Consider the following 19,734-nt stretch of genomic DNA (forward strand, 5'->3'; position numbering starts at 1 on the left):
CCTCACACCTTACATAAAAATTAACTCAAGATAGATTAAAGACTTAAATGTAAAACCTAAATCCATAAAAACCATAGAAGAAAACCTAGACAATACCATTCAGGACACAGGCATGGGCAAAGACTTCATGACTAAAACACCAAAAGCAATTGAAACAAAAGCCAAAATAGACAAATGGGATCTAATTAAACTAAAGAACTTCTGTACAGCAAAGGAAACTATCATCAGCGTGAACAGGCAACTCACAGAATGGGAGAAAATTTTTGCAATCTATCTATCTGACAAACATCCAGAGTCTACAAGGAATTTAAACAAATTTACAAGAAAAACCAAACAATCCCATCCAAAAGTGGGTGCAGGATATGAACAGACTTCTCAAAAGAAGATATTTATGCGGCTAACAAACACGTGAAAAAAAGCTCATCATCAGTGGTCATTAGAGAAATGTAAATCAAAACCACAACGAGATACCATCTCATGCCATTTAGAATGGTGATCATTAAAAAGTCAGGAGACAACAGATGCTGGCGAGGATGTGGAGAAATAGGGATGCTTTTACACTGTTGGTGGTAGTGTAAATTAGTTCAGACATTGTGGAAGACAGCATGGCGATTCCTCAAGCATCTAGAACCAGAAATACCATTCAACCCAGCAATCCCATTACTGGGTATATACCCAAAGGATTACGTATCATTCTACTATAAAGACACATGCACACATAAGTTTATTGCAGCACTATTTACAATAGCAAAGACTTGGAGTCAACCCAAATGCCCATCAATGATAGACGGGATAAAGAAAATGTGGCACATATACACCATAGAATACTATGCAGCCATAAAAAACAATGAGTTCATGTCCTTTGCAGGGACATGGATGAAGCTGGAAACCATCATTCTAAGCAAACTAACACAGGAACAGAAAACCAAACACTGCACATTCTCACTCATAAGTGGCAGTTGAGCAATGAGAACACATGGACACAGGGAGGGGAACATCACACATGGGGGCCTGTTGGGGGATGGGGGGCAAGGGGAGGGAAGAGTGTTAGGACAAATACCTAATGCATGCAGGGCTTAAAACCTAGATGACGGGTTGATAGGTGCAGCAAACTACCATGGCACATGTATACCTATGTAACAAACCTGCATGTTCTGCACATGTATCCCAGAACTTAAAGTAAAATAAAATAAAATAAAATAAAATAAAATAAAATAAAAAATCAGGGTCTGGCACTAGGGATGCTCAGTTACTTGGGTGTGAATGCTTCAAGGTCCCCCCTAGTGGACTGAGCTAGGAAATATATGTGTGTAACCCAAGACATACAAATGCATGTATGTTTATTTTGAATCAATCTATACATGTATATACATATATAAAACCTTGAGTTCATATTGACATCTCTGATTCTAACTGAACACCAAAGGTTCATACTAGTTTTCTTCCTTTCCTTATTTCTTTCTCTGACATTGCAAGTCTGGATCTCAGTATCTACAATGTTTACTTGTTCAATCCAAGTATACACATGAGGTGGTTTCAGAACTGCTAACCCTACACCCTTGTGAGACACAAACTACGAACCAGAGTACAATATTTGTGTACTCGTGCATTTTTGATATATTGAAGTCTAGTGTTAGCTGATTCTTTTACCTTTTCCTGGATAATGAAAGAAACTAGGACCAATTTAACGCCATTTAATTATTCTGTGTCTTCCTTCTTCCCTTCTGGTTTATACGTTATTGTCATTTAAACCCAACAAGATACTACTATTGTTCTGTATAACAGAGTTTATCAAGATAGACAGCACATTAACTTTTTATTGCTCTTCATCCTTCCTGAAGCTCCAACCTTTCATCTGAGTTCTTTTTCCATCTGCCCAAAAACTTCTTTAGCATTTCCTTTAGCACATATTTGTGGGTAAACTCTGTTATTATTTTGTTTTGTATGACAGTATCTATTTCACCTTTGCTTCGAAATTATAGGATATTTTCACAGCAAATAAAATTCTATGTTGGCAGTTGTTTTATTTCAGCATATTGAAGATATTTCTGGCTTCTACAATTGCTACAGCCAAAAGTCAAAGGTCAGATATTTTTGCTCCTTGGAAGCTGAAATGTTTTCTCCTGGTTGCTTTTGAGACTTTGTTTCTATTTCTACAGTTTCACTATGACATGCCTAAGGGTAGGTTTCTTTTTCTCAATCCTACTTGGTATTCATTAGGCTTCTTAATTCTAAAGTCTGATTTTATCACTTTTGGAAAATCCTCAGCCAGTATCATTAAATACAGTTTATACCCCAATGTCCCTCTTCTTTGATACTTTAATAAGACACAACAGACCTTTTAACTATGTCTCCTACACTCTCCTGTACTGTCTTTTTCGTGCTTTATTCTAGAGCCTCTTTTGAGTCATCGTTCAGATCACTAATTATCTCAATTATTACTAATTCTCTCAATTACTATTTTTCCTTTTTTTTTTTTTGAGATAAGGTCTCGTTCTGTCACTTAGGCTGAAGTGCAGTGACATAATCACAGCTCATTGCAGTCTTGACCTCCCGGGCTTGAGCGATCCTCCCACCTCAGCCTCCCAAGTAGCTGGGACCACAAGTGCAAGGCATCATGCTTGGCTAATTTTTTATTTTTTGTTGAGATGAGATTTCCCCATGTTGCCCAAGCTGGTCTCAATTATGTTTTATATGCTGGAAAAAAACCATCCAAAACAGATTTGAGTTTTTGTATTTTTCATTTCTAGATTTTCTATTTGATTTTTTAAAATCTGTGATAATTTCAGAATTTTAGGTTTTCTACAGAAATCTCCTTTATTTCTTTTGATGTGTTAAATATTGTTCTTTTATAATCACTGACTCATTAATTCCAGAATATGTGGAGCCCTGTGGTCCACTGCCGATCTAAACTGCTTCTTCTAGTAATAATTCATGTTAACTTGTCTTGCTGCATGTCTGGACACTGAACAGTATTTAATCAAATCTAAGATACAGCCAATTATAAGACACAACATTTATTTCAGGTAGTACTAAGAAAGAAAAAATAATGCCAACCAAAGTATATAATGACTTCTATGGCTTAGAATTTTTACTTCTTACTGGAAGCTTTTTATGTAACTAGATATGCATTTTTATCATGTTGCTCTTATATAAAAAGAAAAATATAAAACTGGTTAAGGTATTTCTAATAACTCACATTCAGAATCTGAATCTTCTGAATCATTTTTCCCACCCAGGGTCATAGATTTTCAGTTTTTCCAAACAGTGCTGCTGCCTGTGCTACTAAAAACAAAGGTGATGTTGTATTTTTTTTTCTTTTCTTTTTTCCTCCAATTAAGCCCAGCAGTGCGATGATGCTGCATTTCCTTTTTCTTTTCTTTTTTTTAATGCTGCATTTCTAAATAGTAAATAGTGCCACACTATGTCTCCGGGAGTTTTCTTCTAAGCCAACGACATTCATTTGGCAAGGTCTAATACTGAGGTTATTTTAATCTTACCAAAAGAAGCCCACAGATTTTCAGATCACAATTAGAATTCGCTGCCCTTTCTTAAGTGGTCATGTTAAATGGTCTGACTAAAAAGTACAGTTTTTCAGTAATACCACAAATGACAACCAAGTCTGCTCATGTGCAGGTAATGCCAACCATGTTACAACTGCCTCCTGGCAGCAATTTAAGATGTCATAATATCTGATATACTTCTTTTCTTTCTTTTTTTTTTTTTTTTGAGACAGTCTCACTCTGTCGCCCAAGCTCGAGTGCAGTGGCACGACCTCGGCTCACTGCAAGCTCCACCTCCCGGGTTCACGCCATTCTCCTGCCTCAGCCTCCCGAGTAGCTGGGACTACAGGCACCCGCCACCATGCCCGGCTAATTTTTTGTATTTTTAGTAGAGACAGGGTTTCACCATGTTAGCCAGGATGGTCTCGATCTCCTGACCTCATGATCCACCTGCCTCAGCCTCCCAAAGTACTGGGATTATAGGCATGAGCCACCGCGCCCGGCCTATTCTTCCATTTTAAATACTAATGTGAAAAAAATGTACGTCTTACAACTACAGAAATATGTTGAGGTGTAGGAAGATGTCTTCCCCTAGAGATAATTTTCATTTAGTACATTTATTTTGTCAATCATCTAGGATACTAGCCACTTATAATCAACTTAATTAAATTTCAGTGCTTGCAATAACTGGGCTATACAGATGAATAAAATTCACAGAAAGGCTGGCTTACTTCTAGCTCACCCTTATTCCCAGGCGGAACCCTTCAGTATACATTGAAATATGTGGAGTAACCTACTAGGCTCCCTATATTGGTAGGTCCTAGCCTCTATTGTCCTTCTAGACTCATGAGTGTGTCAAAACTACTGCTTGGTCTTTCAGCAATCTCTTCTGGTTCAGCCAACGTGCCTGGGAACTCTCTGCATTTCCTCCTCCCTTCTTGGTTTGGTAATTCCTCACACTCCTGTCAGTTTTGTTTTGAGATGGTAGTCTCCCTCTGTTTCAGGGTAGATGGAGTGCAGTAGTGGTGGGACCTTGGCTCACTGCAACCTCTGCCTCCTGCATTTATGCTATTCTCCTACCTCAGCCTCCCAAGTAGCTGTGATTACAGGCGCACACCACCACGCCTGGCTATTTTCTGTACTTTTAGTAGAGACAGGGTTTCACCAAATTGGCCAGGCTGGTCTCGCACTTCTGACCTCATGATCCGCCCGCCTGAGGCTCCCAAAGTGCCGAGATTAGAGGTGTGAGTCACTACACCAGCCTCCTGTCAGTTTTTCAATGCTCTTAAAATTCCTGCATTATTTTTTTCCTTTATTTGAAATAGAGTCTTGCTCTGTCACCCAGGCTGGAGTGCAATGGCGCGATCTAGGCTCACTGCAACCTCTGCATCCTGGGTTCAAGCAATTCTCCTACCTCAGTCTCTTGAGTAGCTGGGTTTACAGGTGTGTGCCATCATGCCTGGCTAATTTTTGTATTTTTAGTAGAGATGAGGTTTCACCATGTTGGCCAGGCTAGTCTCAAACTCCTGACCTCATGTGATCCACCCACCCATCTCGGCCTCCCAAAGTGCTGGGATTACAGACATGAGCCACTGAGCGTAGCCAATTTTTTTCTCTTAATTTTTATATGTTAAATTTTTTTTTTTTTTTTTGAGACGGAGTCTCGCTCTGTAGCCCGGGCTGGAGTGCAGTGGCGCGATCTCAGCTTACTGCAAGCTCTGCCTCCCGGGTTCACGCCATTCTCCTGCCTCAGCCTCCTGAGTAGCTGGGACTACAGGCGCTCGCCACCTCGCCCGGCTATTTTTTTTTTTATTTTTTGGTAGAGACGGGGTTTCACCATGTTAGCCAGGATGGTCTTGATCTCCTGACCTCATGATCCGCCCATCTCGGCCTCCCAAAGTGCTGGGATTACAGGCTTGAGCCACCGCGCCCGGCCAATTTTTTTCAAAATTAACAATTCTTTATTATCATCATCTAATACCTGACTCATATTTAAACCTTGCCAACAGCTTTTTTTTTTTTTTTTTTTTTTTTCCCAGAGATGGAGTTTTGCTCTTGTTGCCCAGGCTGGAGTGCAACGGAGCAATCTCGGCTCACTGCAATCCACCTCCCAGGTTCAAGCGAATCTTGTGCCTCAGCATCCCGAGTAGCTGGAATTGCAGGCATACACCACCACACCCGGCTAATTTTTCTGTATTATTAGTAGAGATGGGGTTTCTCCATGTTGGTCAGGCTTGTCTCAAACTCGCAACCTCAGGTGATCGGCCCACCACGGCCTCCCAAAGTACTGGGATCACAGGTGTAAGCCACCGCACCTGGCCCTTGCCAACAGCTTTACAAAAAAGTGTTATTCCCAGTTTATTCTTACCAAGATCCAATCAAAGTCCATATATTACATTTGGTTTTTATATCTCTTAAATCACTTATAACCTTTAAGAGTGCTCTCCTGACTCCCTGCACCCTTTACTTGACATGACATCAACTCGGTGAAGAGACTAGGCCAGCTGTCCCTCAGAATAGCTGATATAGTTTGGATATTTGTTCCCGCCCAAATCTCATGTAAAATCTTAATACCCAGTGTTGGAGGTGGGGCCTGGTGGAAGGTGACTGGATCATGGAGGTGGATCCTTCATGAACACTTTAGTACTATCCTGGTGCTAAACTTGGTGCTGTTCTCCTGATAGAGTACTCATGAGATCTGGTCATTTAAAAGTGTATGGCACCTCCCCCTCCTCACTCTCTTCCTCCTTCTCTAAGTGCTGGCTCCCACTTTGCTTTCTGCCATGATTCTAAGTTCCCTGTGGCCTCCCCGAAAGCTGACACTGCCATGCTCCCTGTACAGCCTGCAGAACTGTGTGCCAGTTAAATCTCTTTTCTTTATAAATTATCCAGTCTCATGCATTTCCTTAAAGCAATGTGAGAGCAGACTAATACAATAGGCTACTTTCAGATTTTGTCCAACTGCTAAATTTGTAGTGTCATTTAATTTATTCCACTAACCCATGCATTCCTTACCTTTAGAGCTAGAGATTTTATTTTTTAAATTTTACCTTAAGTTCTGGGATACTGTGCAGAAAGTACAGGTTCGTTATATAGATATAGATGTACCATGGTGATTTGCTGCACCTATCAACCCATCATCTATGTTTAAGCCACGCATGCATTAGGTATTTGTCCTAAGGCTCCCCCCTCCCCTTGCCCTCCATCCCCCGACAGGCACTAGTGTGTAATAGTCCCCTCTCTGTGTCCATGTGTTCTCACTGTTCAACTGCCACTTATGAGTGAAAACATGCAGTGTTTGGTTTTCTTTTCCTGTATCAGTTTGCTGAGAATGATGGCTTCTAGCTTCATCCATGTCCCTGCAAAGGACATGAACTCATTCTTTTTTATGGCTGCAATATTTGTTAATTTTTTCCCCACCTGACTAACAAGTCTGGATCCTACACTAATTTTTAATTTCACCTGTACCATGATCCAAGTAGTCCCCATATATGCACAAGATTGTTTCTGGGTCTTTGTTTTGCTCCAGGGATTAATGATTAAATCTAATGCATCCCCTGTAATAATCACCATCACTTAACGTTGTCTTTTCTAGATTTGAGACAAGGTCTTGTTCTGTTGCTCAGGCTGGAGTGCGTTGGCGTGATCACAGCTCACTGCAGCCTCGACCTCCTGGGCTCAAGTGATTCTCCTACCTTAGCCTCTTGAGTAGCTGGGGCTACCAGTCCATGCCACCACATTTGGCGAATTTTTTTTTTTTGTAGAGACAGGGTCTCACCATATTACCAGGGCTGGTCTCAAACTTCTGGGCTCAAGCCATCCTCCTGCCTTGGCCTCCCAAAATCGCTAGGATTTATAGGGGTGAGTCACTACACCACACCAACATTAAGTCTTAATATCTGGCCATTCAAGCTATCTTCTTAAGCTTTCTTCAAAATTATCTTGGCTATTCTTATAAGCTTACTTATAAGAAACAGAATTTAAGGCTGAGCACACTGGCTCATGCCTGTAAGCCCAGCACTCTGGGAGATCAAGGAGGCAGGATTGCCTGAGGCAAGGAGTTTGAGACCAGCCTGGCCAACACAGAGAGACCCCATCCATCTCTCTCTTTTTTCAATTAGTCAAGCATGGTGGCACACATCTGTAGTACCAGTTATTTGGCAGGCTGAGGCAGGAAGATTGCTTGAGCCCAGGAGTTAGAGTCTGCAGTGAGCTAGGATTGTGCCACTGTACTCCAGCCTAGGTGACAGAGGGAAACTCCACCTCAAAAAAAAAAAAAAAAAAAGTTTGGATTTTTTTTGTGTGTGGGGGTCTGTAAAAAGTACTTTGTGAGACTTCAATGGAACTACCTTAATTTTTTTTATTAATTTGGGGATAAATGATACCCTTGAGCTTTGTTTACTTAGGTCTTCCGTTATGTCCCCTAGTAATCCTTTTCTTCATAAAAATACATATTTTAGGCTGGGCGTGGTGGCTCATGCCTGTAATCCCAGCACTTTGGGAGGCTGAAGCGGGTGGATCACGAGGTCAGGAGATCTACACCATCCTGGCTAACACGGTGAAACCCTGTCTCTACAAAAAATACAAAAAATTAGCCAGGTGTGGTGGCAGGCACCTGTAGTCCCAGCTACTCAGGAGGCTGAGGCAGGAAGGAGAATGGTGTGAACCCGGGAGGCAGAACTTGCAGTGAGCCGAGATTGTGCCACTGCAATCGAGCCTGGGCGACAGAGCAAGACTCCGTCTCAAAAAATAAAACAAACAAACAAAAAAAAATATTTTATTAGACTTATTCCTATCTACCTCACTGATTTTGTAATTCTTATAAATAGTATAGGTTGAGTATCCCTGAAATGCTTGGAAAGAAGAGTTTTAGGGTCAGGTGCGATAGCTCACACCTGTAATCCCAGTAATCCCAGCACTTTGGGAGGCCAAGGCGGGTGGATCACCTGAGGTCAGGAGTTCAACACCTGCCTGGCCAACATGGTGAAACCCCCTCTCTACTAAAAATACAAAAATTGGAGCCGGGCACAGTGGCTCACTCTTCTAATCCCAGCACTTTGGGAGGCCGAGGCGGGTGGATAACCTGAGGTCAGGAGTTCGAGACCAGCATGGTCAACACGGTGAAACCCCGTCTCTACTAAAAATACAAAAATTAGCCGGGCGTGGTGGTAGGCGCCTGTAATCCCAGCTACTCGGGAGGCTGAGACAGGAGAATCGCTTGAACCCAGGAAGCAGAGGTTGCAGTGAGCCAAGATCACGTCATTGCACTCCAGCCTGTGGGGCAAGAGCGAGATTTCGTCTCCAAAACAAAAAACAAAAAAAAAAAAAAAGAAGAGTTTCAGATTTTGAAATACTGTATTTGTATTATGCTTACTGGTTGATCATCCCTAATCTGAAAGTCTGAAACACTCCAACGAACATTTCCTTTGATCATGACCTTTTGTGCATTATATCAGCACTCAAAAAATTTCTAATGAAACTTTGAACATTTCAGATTTCAGATTTTTGGATTAGGAATACTCAATCTGTTTTTTGTTACAGTTTATATTTTATTATTGCTGGATTTAGGAACACCATTAATTTTGTGAATTGATCTTGTATTCCAGAAACCTTATAAAGCGGTTTTTCTTGGGGGGTCTTTTTTCATCTTTTTTTGGTGGAGAACAGGATGTTACTACGTTACCCAGGTAGGCCTTGAACTCCTGGGCTCAAGCTATCCCCCTGCCTTTGCCTTCGTAAGTGCTGTGATAATAGGTGTGAGCCACCGTACTCGGCCTTGAGCACTTTCATTTGTTCTAATAACCTCTGGTAATTCTCTTTGTGTTAAATATTTAACAGATAACACTGTCTGCAAACTATGACAATTCTGTTTTTCCCCTTTCCAATCCCCAAACCTCTTTATTTCATTTTCTTGTCCTACTGCATTGGCTAAAACCTTCAGAACAGTATCATCCTGTTCTTGACTTTGATGGGACTACTTCTCAAAGTTTCATAATTGTAAGGTGATTTAAGTTTTTGACAGATAACTTTTCATCCAACTAGGAACATAATGCTCTGTTCCTAATATGCTAAAAGTAGGTATCACCAATGGCTATCAAATAGTTTTAAAAATCTATCACAATCCCAAAAGTTTTCTAATGTTTACTTTTGATTTCTGGGATATACCGCACTCGGTCATTGTGTATCATTTTCAATGCCCTATTAGATCCAATTGTTAATACTTTATTTTGGATTCTTCTGTGTTCACACGTGAAAAACGATCTATAATTTTCTCTTCTCATATTGCTGTTACAAGGTTTTGTTACATTCCTAGATTAGTTATGTAGCCTTTCCTGTTTTTGTAGAGATGGGGGTCTTGCTATCTTGCCAAGGCTAGTCTTGAACTCCTGGATTCAACTGATCCTTCCACCTCGTCTTCCCAAAGTGCTGACAGTATAGGTGTGAACCACTGCCCCACTCCTAGCCATCTTTAACTTTTTAATGTGTCTATGTAATTGCAGCCTCCTCTGAAACTAAAGCTTGAAATGTTTTAATTTCCCTGAATCTTCTCTACTCCTGTATTTCTTCCATTGTCCAATGTTTTATTAATTATTTGCTTTTAATCCAACAACATCCTCCTTTGATAGAAAATATCAAGATGTATTTACATACATAAAATAACCCCAGAAGGATGTTATTTTATTTTTTTTGAGATGGTGTCTCGCTGTGTCACCCAGGCTGGAGTGCAGTGGCGTGTCTTTGGCTCACTGCAACCTCCGCCTCCCAGGTTCAAGTGATTCTCCTGTCACAGCCTCCTGAGTAGCTGGGACTACAGGCACCCACCACCACACCTGCCTAATTTTTGTATTTTTAGTAAAGACAGGGTTTCGCCATGTTGGCCAGGCTGGTCTCGAACTCCTGACCTCAGACGATCCATTCATCTTGGACTCCCAGAGTACTGGGGTTACAGGCGTTAAGCCACCATGACCGGCCAGAAGGATCTTATTAATAGTAACAGTGGTTATGTCTAAAAAGGAAAAATGAATACTAGGAATTAGGAAAGAAAAGAAGATTTACATCTTCTTTACTGTATACACCCTATGTCATTTGAATTTTCTACCACATTCACTTATTAGCAAAAAGACAAACTTTAAAAATATTTAGAATAAAAAATATAGTTTAAAATTGTTTTTGTTCACTGATTTTTCTTACCACTCCTTCCTTGTTCAGTTTTCTTCTTGATGAATGAATTCTATCTGTCTTTGCACATCTGAAAAATAACATTCTTGGTCAGGTGCAGTGGCTCCTGCCTATAATCCCAGCACTTTGGGAGGCTAAGGCAGGTGGATCACTTGAGCCCAGAAGTTTGAGACTAGCCTGGGCAACATGGTGAAACTCCATGTCTACAAAAAAATAGCCAGGTGTGGTGGCACACACCTGTAGTCCCAGCTACTGGGGGGGTTGTGGGTGGGAGGATCACCTGAGCCTAGGAGGCTGAGGCTGCAGTGAGCCATGATTATGCCACTACACTCCAGGCTGGGTGACAGAGTGAGACCCTGCCTCAAAAATAAATAAATAAATAAATAAATAAATAAATAAATACTGCATTCTTTGTCTATATTCTTGAAATATAGTTAGCTAGATATGGAAGTTTTTGATACTGTTACTTTGCTAATAATATCAAACTATCTGCTTCCTATTCCAATACTGTCAATGTCAATCTGATTTCTCCACTTTTATAGAGGATGTATTTTCTTTCTAGTAGCATCTAAAATTTTACAATACAAATTTTTTTCTAAGTTTTATTTTAAGTTCAGGGGTACATGTACAGTTTTGTTGCATAGGTAAACTCGTGGCATGGAGGTTTGTTATACAGATTATTTCATCACCCAGGTATTAAGCCTAGTACTCATTAGTTATTTTCCCCAATCCTCTCCCTCCTCCCACCCTCCAACAAGCCCCAGTGTGTGTTGTTCTACTCTATATGTCCATGTGTTCCCATCATTCAGCTCCCACTTATAAGTGAGAACATATGGCATTTGGTTTTGTTCCTGTGTTAGTTTGTTAAGGATAATGGACTCCAGCTCCATCCATGTCCCCACAAAGGATATAATCTCATTTTTTTTAATGGCTGCATAGTATTCCGGTGTATATGTATCACATGTTCTTTATTCAGTCTATTATTGATGGGCATTTAGGTTGATTCCATGTCTTTGCTATTGTGAATAGTGCTGCAGTGAACATACACATGCATGTGTCTTTATAATAGAATGGTTTATATTTCTTTGGGTATATACCCAGTTATGGGATTGCTGGGTTGAATGGTTATTTTATTTTATTTTATTTTATTTTTTGAGACAGAGTTTTGCTCTGTTGCCCAGGTTAGAGTGCAGTGGTGCGATCTTGGCTTACTGCAACCTCTGCCTCCCAGGTTCAAGCGATTCTCCTGTCTCAGCCTCCCAGTAGCTGGGATTTACAGGCACCTGCCCCCACACCTGGCTAATTTTTTTGTATTTTTTAGTAGAGACGGGGTTTCACCATGTTGCCTAGGCTGGTTCGAATGGTATTTCTGTCTTTAGGTTTTTGAGGAATGGCCAAACTCTCTTCCACAACGGTTGAACTAATTTACACTCCTACCAACAGTGTATATGCATTCCTTTTTCTCCACAACTTCACTGGCATCTGTTATTTTTTGACAAAATGTGGATTTTTTAAAAAGTATTTGTTGTTTGATATTTTTTCAGGCTTTTCAATGTGAGGACTTTCATCATTTTCATTTATTACTTCTTTGCCAATCTCCTTGCCTTTATTTTCCTTAGTCTTTTCTTCCAGAATACTGTTAAGACATGGAGGGTATACCAAGAAAACCAACGTAAGTCTCTTCATTTCATTTACTTTTACCATCTCTGTTTCCTTGCTATATTCCATGACCAAGCCTTCTTGACAAGGACTTAGTAGTTACTTCTACCTGGCCATCTACTCTGTATAGGACTTTAAGTGGTCACAGTTCTGGCCCCATGCAGGTAACAGTAAAGCAGAGGCTAATCACTGTTGTCCCATTTTCATGTCTTTGCACTCTACTCAGAGTAGGAAAGCAGCATATTTATGGTTCCAACCCAAAGTACTTATACACAACTGTTCCACTCTGGTTTACTAGCTTAAAGAGCTGTTCTAAACACTCACACCTGTAATCCCAGCACCTTGGAGGTCAATGCGGGCGCATCATGAGGTCAGGAGATCGAGACCATCCTAGCTAACATGGTGAAACCCTGTCTCTACTAAAAAATACAAAAAAAGAGCTAGGCACGGTGGTGGGTACCTGTAATCCCAGCTACCTGGGAGGCTGAGGCAGGCTAATCACTCGAACCCGGGAAGCAGAGGTTGCAGTGAGCCGAGATTGCACCACTGCCCTCCAGCCTGGGCGACAAAGCGAGACTCCATCTCAAACAAACAAACAAACAAACATATGACTTAATAGGTCACCATTATATAGCATCTATATTAGACTACCATTACCCTCACCGTTTTTTTTTTTTTTAATTAAACTTTAAGTTCTGGGACACATGTGTAGAACGTGCAGGTTTGTGACATAGGTATACACGTGCCATGGTGGTTTGCTGCACCCATCAATCCATCATCTACATTAGGTATTTCTCCTAATGCTATCCCTCCCCTAGTCTCCCACCCACCGACAGACCCGGTGTGTGATGTTCCCCTCCCTGTGTCCATGTGTTCTCATTGTTCAATATCCACTTATGAGTAAGAACATGTGGTGTTTGGTTTTCTGTTCCTGTGTCAGTTTGCTGAGAATGATGGTTTTCAGCTTCATTCACCTGCAAAGGACATGAACTCATCCATTTTTATGGCTGCATAATATTCCATGGTATATATATGCCACATTTTCTTTATCCCATCTATCATTGATGGGCATTTGCCATTACCCTCACTTTTTACATTTAAAACCATCACCCCCTCTGTGCTGCATTGCATGATCACACTTTCTCAACAAGTGCCTAGCAGGTATCTTATATATTTATATCCAATAAATCTAAAAAAAAAAAAAAAAGCTTATCTATAGAATCAGCAATTAAATATCCAACTAGCCTTTTCTAATTTATTAATAAAAGACACTCACTGATGTAATACAGCTATTGATTTTTAAGGGAAATTCCTAAATTTGTGGAATGTAGCTTAACAAATACAACAGCAACAAAAGGAAAATAAAAATGCTTCAGAGGCGAGATCTTAGGATGTTCATCCACATGGGATGGTAGAATATATATTGGTCCACAGTCTGATAACGTTGTCAGTCGCAATCTACGGTATCACTACAAAACTTCCCAGAGCCAGGTTTAAGAGCACCTCCCACCTCAGCCTCCTATGTAGCTATCACTACAGGCACACAGCACCATGCCCAGCTAATTTTTAAAAAATTTTCTGTAGAGTGGTCGGACGCGATGGCTCACACCTATAATCCCCACACTTTGGGAGGCCAAGAAAGGCAGATCACTTGAGGTCAGGAGTTTGAGATCAGCCTGGTCAACATGGTAGAATCCCGTCTCTACAAAAATTAGCTTGGCTTGCGGGCAGGCACCTGTAATCCCAGCTATGTGGGAGGCTGAGGCAAGGCTACAGAGAGCCAAGATAGCACCACTGTACTCTATCCAGCCCGGGTGACAGCGCGAGACTTGGTCTCAAAAAAAAAAAAAAATTCTGTAGAGGCCAGGAACAATGGTTCAATACTTGTAACCCTAGCACTCTGGAAAGCCAAGGTGGGAGGATTGTTTCAAGTCAGGAAATTTGAGACCAGCCTAGGCAACATAGTGAGATCTTGTCTTTTTTTTTTTTTTTTTTTTTTTGAGACAGGGTCTCGTTCTGTTGCTCAAGCTGGAGTACAGTGGCATAATTATGGCTCACTGCAGCCTTGACCTCCCAGGCTCAAGTAATCCTTCCACCTCAGCCTCTCAAAGTGCTGGGATTACAGTGTGAGCCACCGTGCTCAGCCCATTTCTAGAATACTTTCTAACTAACATGTCAGGATTCTACGAGTCTCATCAATTTTTTTTTTTTTTTTTTTTTTTGAGACGGAGTCTCGCTCTGTAGCCCAGGCTGGAGTGCAGTGGCCGGGTCTCAGCTCACTGCAAGCTCCGCCTCCCGGGTTCACGCCATTCTCCGGCCTCAGCCTCCCGAGTAGCTGGGACTACAGGCGCCCGCCACCTCACCTGGCTATTTTTTGTATTTCTTAGTAGAGACGGGGTTTCACCGTGTTAGCCAGGATGGTCTCAATCTCCTGACCTCGTGATCCGCCCATCTCGGCCTCCCAAAGTGCTAGGATTACAGGCTTGAGCCACCGCGCCCAGCCAAGTCTCATCAATTTTGTTAAATTATCATATTCACTTAAGAGGATAATACATAGCCTATCCCATCATTCGATATTCTGAAAAAAAGAGCTCCTAAGTTTTTCACAAGTCATATAACCAATGCATACCTGTCTAAGTTAGTGCCACCAGAAGAGTGTTCCTTGGATCCAGCTCTGCTACCATAAAAGGATGATGACTGCAAAGGTAAAAGCCCTATAAAACAAATGAACAAAGGAAAAACGTAATTCCTAAATCAACCATTCAAGTTCATTTAATAATAAAAGTATACATTAGTCCTGATTATATTTAACGCTTTTTTTCCTTCTCATCAAATACAGGAATACTTCATTTTATTGCTCTTTGCTTTATTGTGGCTCACAGATATTGCAGGTATTTTTGTATTTTCTTTTTTTTAAACAAATTGAAGACTGTGGCAACCCTGCACCAAGCAAGTCAATCAGTGCCATTTTCCCAACACTATATGCTCGCTCACTTCATGTCTACGTCACATTTGGTAATTCTTGCAATGTTTCAAACATTTAAATTATATCTATTACAGTGATCTGTGATCAGTGATCTTTGATGTTACTATTGTCATTATTTTGGGGTACCATGAACTGCACCCACATAAGATGGCGAACTCAATTTATCTGACTGCTCCACCAAATAGTCATTATTACCCCATCTCTGTCTCTCTTCTTGGGCCTCCCTATTCTGAGACAAAATATTGAAATTAGGATAATTAATAACCCTACGACGACCTCTGTGTTTTTAAGTGAAAGGAAGAGTTGCACATCTCATTTTAAATAAAAAGCTAGCAACAATTAAGCCCAGTCAGGAAGGCACGTCAAAAGCTGAGACAGGATGAAAGCTAGGCCTTTTGCACCAAACAGCCAATGCAAAGGAAAAGCTCTTGACAGAAATTAAAAGTGCTACTCAAGTAAACATGTGAATAACAAAGCAAAACAGCCTTATTGCTGATGTGGACAAAGTTTTAGTGGTCTAGGCAGAAGATCAAACCAGCCACAACATTCTCTTAAGCCAAAGCCTAATCCAGGGTAAAGGTCTAACTCTCTTTAATTCTATGAAGGCTGAGAGAGGCAGAAGAAAAATGTGAAGCTAGTAAGAGCTGGTTCATGAGGTTTAAGAAAAGAAGCCATCTCCACAATATAAAAATACAAAGTGAAGCAGCAACTACTGAGTTATTAAGCAACTACTCAATAACTAGCTGCAGCAAGTTATTGAGATCTAGCTAAGATCACTGATGAAGGTGGCTACGTTAAATAACAGGTCTTCAATGTAGATGCAATAGCCTTATATTGGAAGAAGATGCCACCTAAGAGTTTCGTAGCTAGAGAGAAATCAATGCCTAGCTTCAGAGTTTCAAAGGACAGGCTGACTCTCTTGCTAGGGGCTAATATGGCTGAGGACTTGAAACTGAAGCCAATCCTCACTTACCATACTGAAAATACTAGGGCCCTTAAGAATTATGCTAAATCTACTTGCCTGTGCTCTAGAAATGGAACAGTGAAACCTAGATGACAACATATCTGTTTGCCGTATGGCCCAGGCTGGTCCCAACTGGATTTCTAATACTTTAAAATATTTTAGCCAAGTATTGGGTACAAATCGGCACCCAATAACTAACACCAGATTAGGCCGGGCATGGTGGCTCACACCTGTAATCCCAGCACTTTAGGAGGCCGAGGCAGGTGGATAACTTGCGTTCAGGATTTCAGAACTAGCCTGGCCAATATGGTGAAACCTCATCTCTACTAAAAATACAAAAATTAGCCAGGCCTGATAGCACACACCTGTAGTCCTAGCTACTCGAGAGGCTGAGGCAGGAGAATCACTTGAACCCGGGAGGCAGAGGTTGCAGTGAGACGATATTGTGCCACTGCACTCCAACCTGGGTGACAGAGCGAGACTCCGTCTCAAAATATATATATAAATAAATAAAAATAAAAATAATGTACAGATGTATGATCAGGGTTAGGTTTTTATTTCTAGTCTAATAAATATACAATAAATGAGCACCTTATTTATTGTAAGATCAAACACTTACCTGATGTCCTATTCTCTTCTGACTGTTTCAAAGTCAGCTGCTTTTCTCTACTGCTGGTTAAATACTTTCTGGAAGGATCTGTCATGGCCTTGTTGTTCCTATAGTTAATAATTTTACATCAATATAGTACAAGTGTATAAAAATATTGTTCTTAATTTTAAATAGTTATCATTAAAACATTTACATTTCAAGTGCTGAATTCATTGATATGCTTGAAAATTAAGCTACAAGATTGTTAGTCTCAAAAGGTCAATGACTTAAACAAATGAGAATTACAAAAATAATCTTTAATTACCATCTCAAGAGCCAATCCAATCCATGATTCTGATTAACTTAGCAAAAGTAAAGGAGGATTTTCTTTAAATAAAAGTCAAATCAAAGACATTAAGATTATTAGATTTTCTTGGCCAAAAGCAAGACCAGATAAAATGACTCAGCTACTAAGACCAAAAGAATCAATTAAAAAGTAAACTATGGCCAGGTGCGGTGGCTCACGCCTGTAATCCCAGCACTTTGGGAGGTTGAGGCGGGCATATCACGAGGTCGGGAGTTTGAGACCAGTCTGGTCAACATAGTGAAATCCCGTCTCAACTAAAAATACAAAAATTAGCCAAGCATGGTGGCGCGTGCCTGTAGTTCCAGCTACTTGGGAGGCTGAGGCAGGAGAATCTCTTGAACCCAGGAGGTGGAGGTTGCCGTGGGCCGAGATCACACGACTGCACTCCAGCTTGGGCAACAGAGTGAGACTTGGTCTTAAAAAAAAAAAAAAAGTAAACTGTTCAAGCTTGGTAGTTTATAGGTTTACAAAGAAAAATCAGGCTGGGCATGGTGGCTCAAGCCTGTAATCCTAGCAGTTTGGGAGGCCGAGGCGGGTGGATCACCTGAGGTTAGGAGTTTGAGACCAGCCTGGCCAACATGGGAAACCCGGTCTCTACTAAAAACATAAAAATTAGCCGGGCGTGGTGGCAGGCATCTGTAATCCCAGCTACTCAGGAGGCTGAGGCAGAAAAATCACTTGAACCCAGGAGGCAGAGGTTGCAGTGAGCCAGGGATCATGCCATTGCACTCCAGAATGGGTGACAAGAGCGAGACTTCGTCTCAAAAAAAAAAAAAAAGAAAAGAAAAATCAAAATCAAAACTATATATTCCACATGAATAGAAATACTATTAGATAAGTGGCAACAGCATTTTAATTTATATTGATTAAAATTCTTTAGGATCATGAATACAAAGTTAAAAGCCTTTTTCTCCCCTGTATTATTTTCAAATACCTCAACCCATATAAGTAGAGAGTGTTCATTCAAATAAATGTTCATGCTTTAACAGTGCTAATTTAAGGGGAACCATCATGAAGTAAGCCTGTGGCAGACAATGCCTAAGTGTGCTCCACCTAGATTCCCTCTGACTCATTTTTGTATTCTCTCTTCCATACCTTCATACCAACTTATGTTTTTGATAGCCAGTATCAAGGGCTCTTCTTCACAGGACTGCCCTCAAGTTACTAGAGATACTTTGCCTGTAATCTCAGAGTCACAAACAAAGCCAGGCGCTACGGTAGAGAAGCCCAGCTCTCTTGATTTGGATTAAAACAACTTTATGGTGGAAGCTACATAACAGATTTCTCTAATATCAGGATGAAGACTAACCTTCATGTCCTTGTGTGACTTCTCCAGGATCACATCCATGCTTTGTTTCCTGCCCTTAACTATACTGCTTTCCTTACTCCCTTCACTATCTTCTCTGGGAGTACTTCCTCAGTAATTCATATGCACACTAATCTCCATTTCAGATTCTGCTTCTGGGCAACATAATCTACAACAGCTGGTACTAAAAGTGGGCCTAGGAAGCACACTCTAAGGATGGGATTCTGGAATTGGACTCTTGTTTGGCAATGGCAACAGAAATTCTGTTGCTGATAGTAATACCTCTGACATCTTATAGTGTTACAATTGCTAAGATTTTTATTTCTGGTGAATTAGGATGAAATAAGGTAGAGAAGGATAGGGCTCAGGTAGTATCTCCAGTATTTTAGAAATGTGGTCGAATGATTACACAATAGATTTTATTGGGGTAATGGAAATGTTCTGAAACTAGATAATGATGATGTAACATAACTCAAAAAATTTACTAAAAATAATTGACTTATATACCCTTAAAATGGGTCAATTACATGGTATGTAAATTGTACCTTAATAAAGTTGTTTAAAAATGTCCCAAATTATTTCACTCCCTATATTCAAGCTTCTCATCATAAATTCAGTCTATTTCTTCATCTTTTAATGGGGCTAGTCCTGTGATTTCCTTTTCCCAAAACAATGTGACAGAAGTTAACACTGTGTGAGTTCTGACCCTAAGCCTAAAGGTGCCCTACAGGTTTCCACTCACTCTCTTGGAACCCTGCCACTGCTATGTGAATAATCCCAGGCTAGCCTGTTAACAGTGGAAGACACATAGCCCAATCACCCTCACTACCCAATGGCCAGTTAAATCAGTGAGTCCATCCTAGACCAGTCAAACTCTAGCCAAACCATCTACTGATCACAGATGCGTTAACAAAATTAGAATCCAGGTACTATGAGCCAAACTGGGTCCAGATAAACAGAACCACCCAGGTGACCATAAACTCATAAGCAAAAATGAATAGTTACTATTTCAAGTCACTAAATTTTAGAGTGGTTTGGATACAGCAACAGATAACAGATGCAGGTGATATGGGGTAAATAATCCTCAAAAAGACTATGGTATTGACTGGTTGATGCTAAGTATTTCTGTGTTCAAGAGAGAAGACAAGCTCAGTTGAGCCAATTACCAACTTAAAGGACAA

At 40.6% G+C, this 19,734-nt stretch overlaps 1 protein-coding gene across 6 annotated transcripts in view; it reads right to left on the reverse strand.

Annotated features, from left to right (window-relative positions):
* LOC105481220 (ubiquitin specific peptidase 37) overlaps positions 1–19,734 on the reverse strand; it is a 125,916-nt gene that overhangs the window by 70,700 nt on the left and 35,482 nt on the right. For all 6 annotated transcript variants that reach the window (XM_071073383.1, XM_071073385.1, XM_071073381.1 and 3 more), the window contains 2 exons: positions 16,911–17,008; positions 14,971–15,055 (listed from right to left, as the gene is read on the reverse strand). In XM_071073383.1, the coding sequence (XP_070929484.1) occupies positions 14,971–15,055; positions 16,911–17,008 (183 nt within the window). The remainder of the gene's footprint in view (positions 1–14,970; positions 15,056–16,910; positions 17,009–19,734) is intronic.

This window comes from Macaca nemestrina, chromosome 11, assembly GCF_043159975.1.
Source record: "Macaca nemestrina isolate mMacNem1 chromosome 11, mMacNem.hap1, whole genome shotgun sequence".
Lineage (NCBI taxonomy): Eukaryota > Metazoa > Chordata > Mammalia > Primates > Cercopithecidae > Macaca > Macaca nemestrina.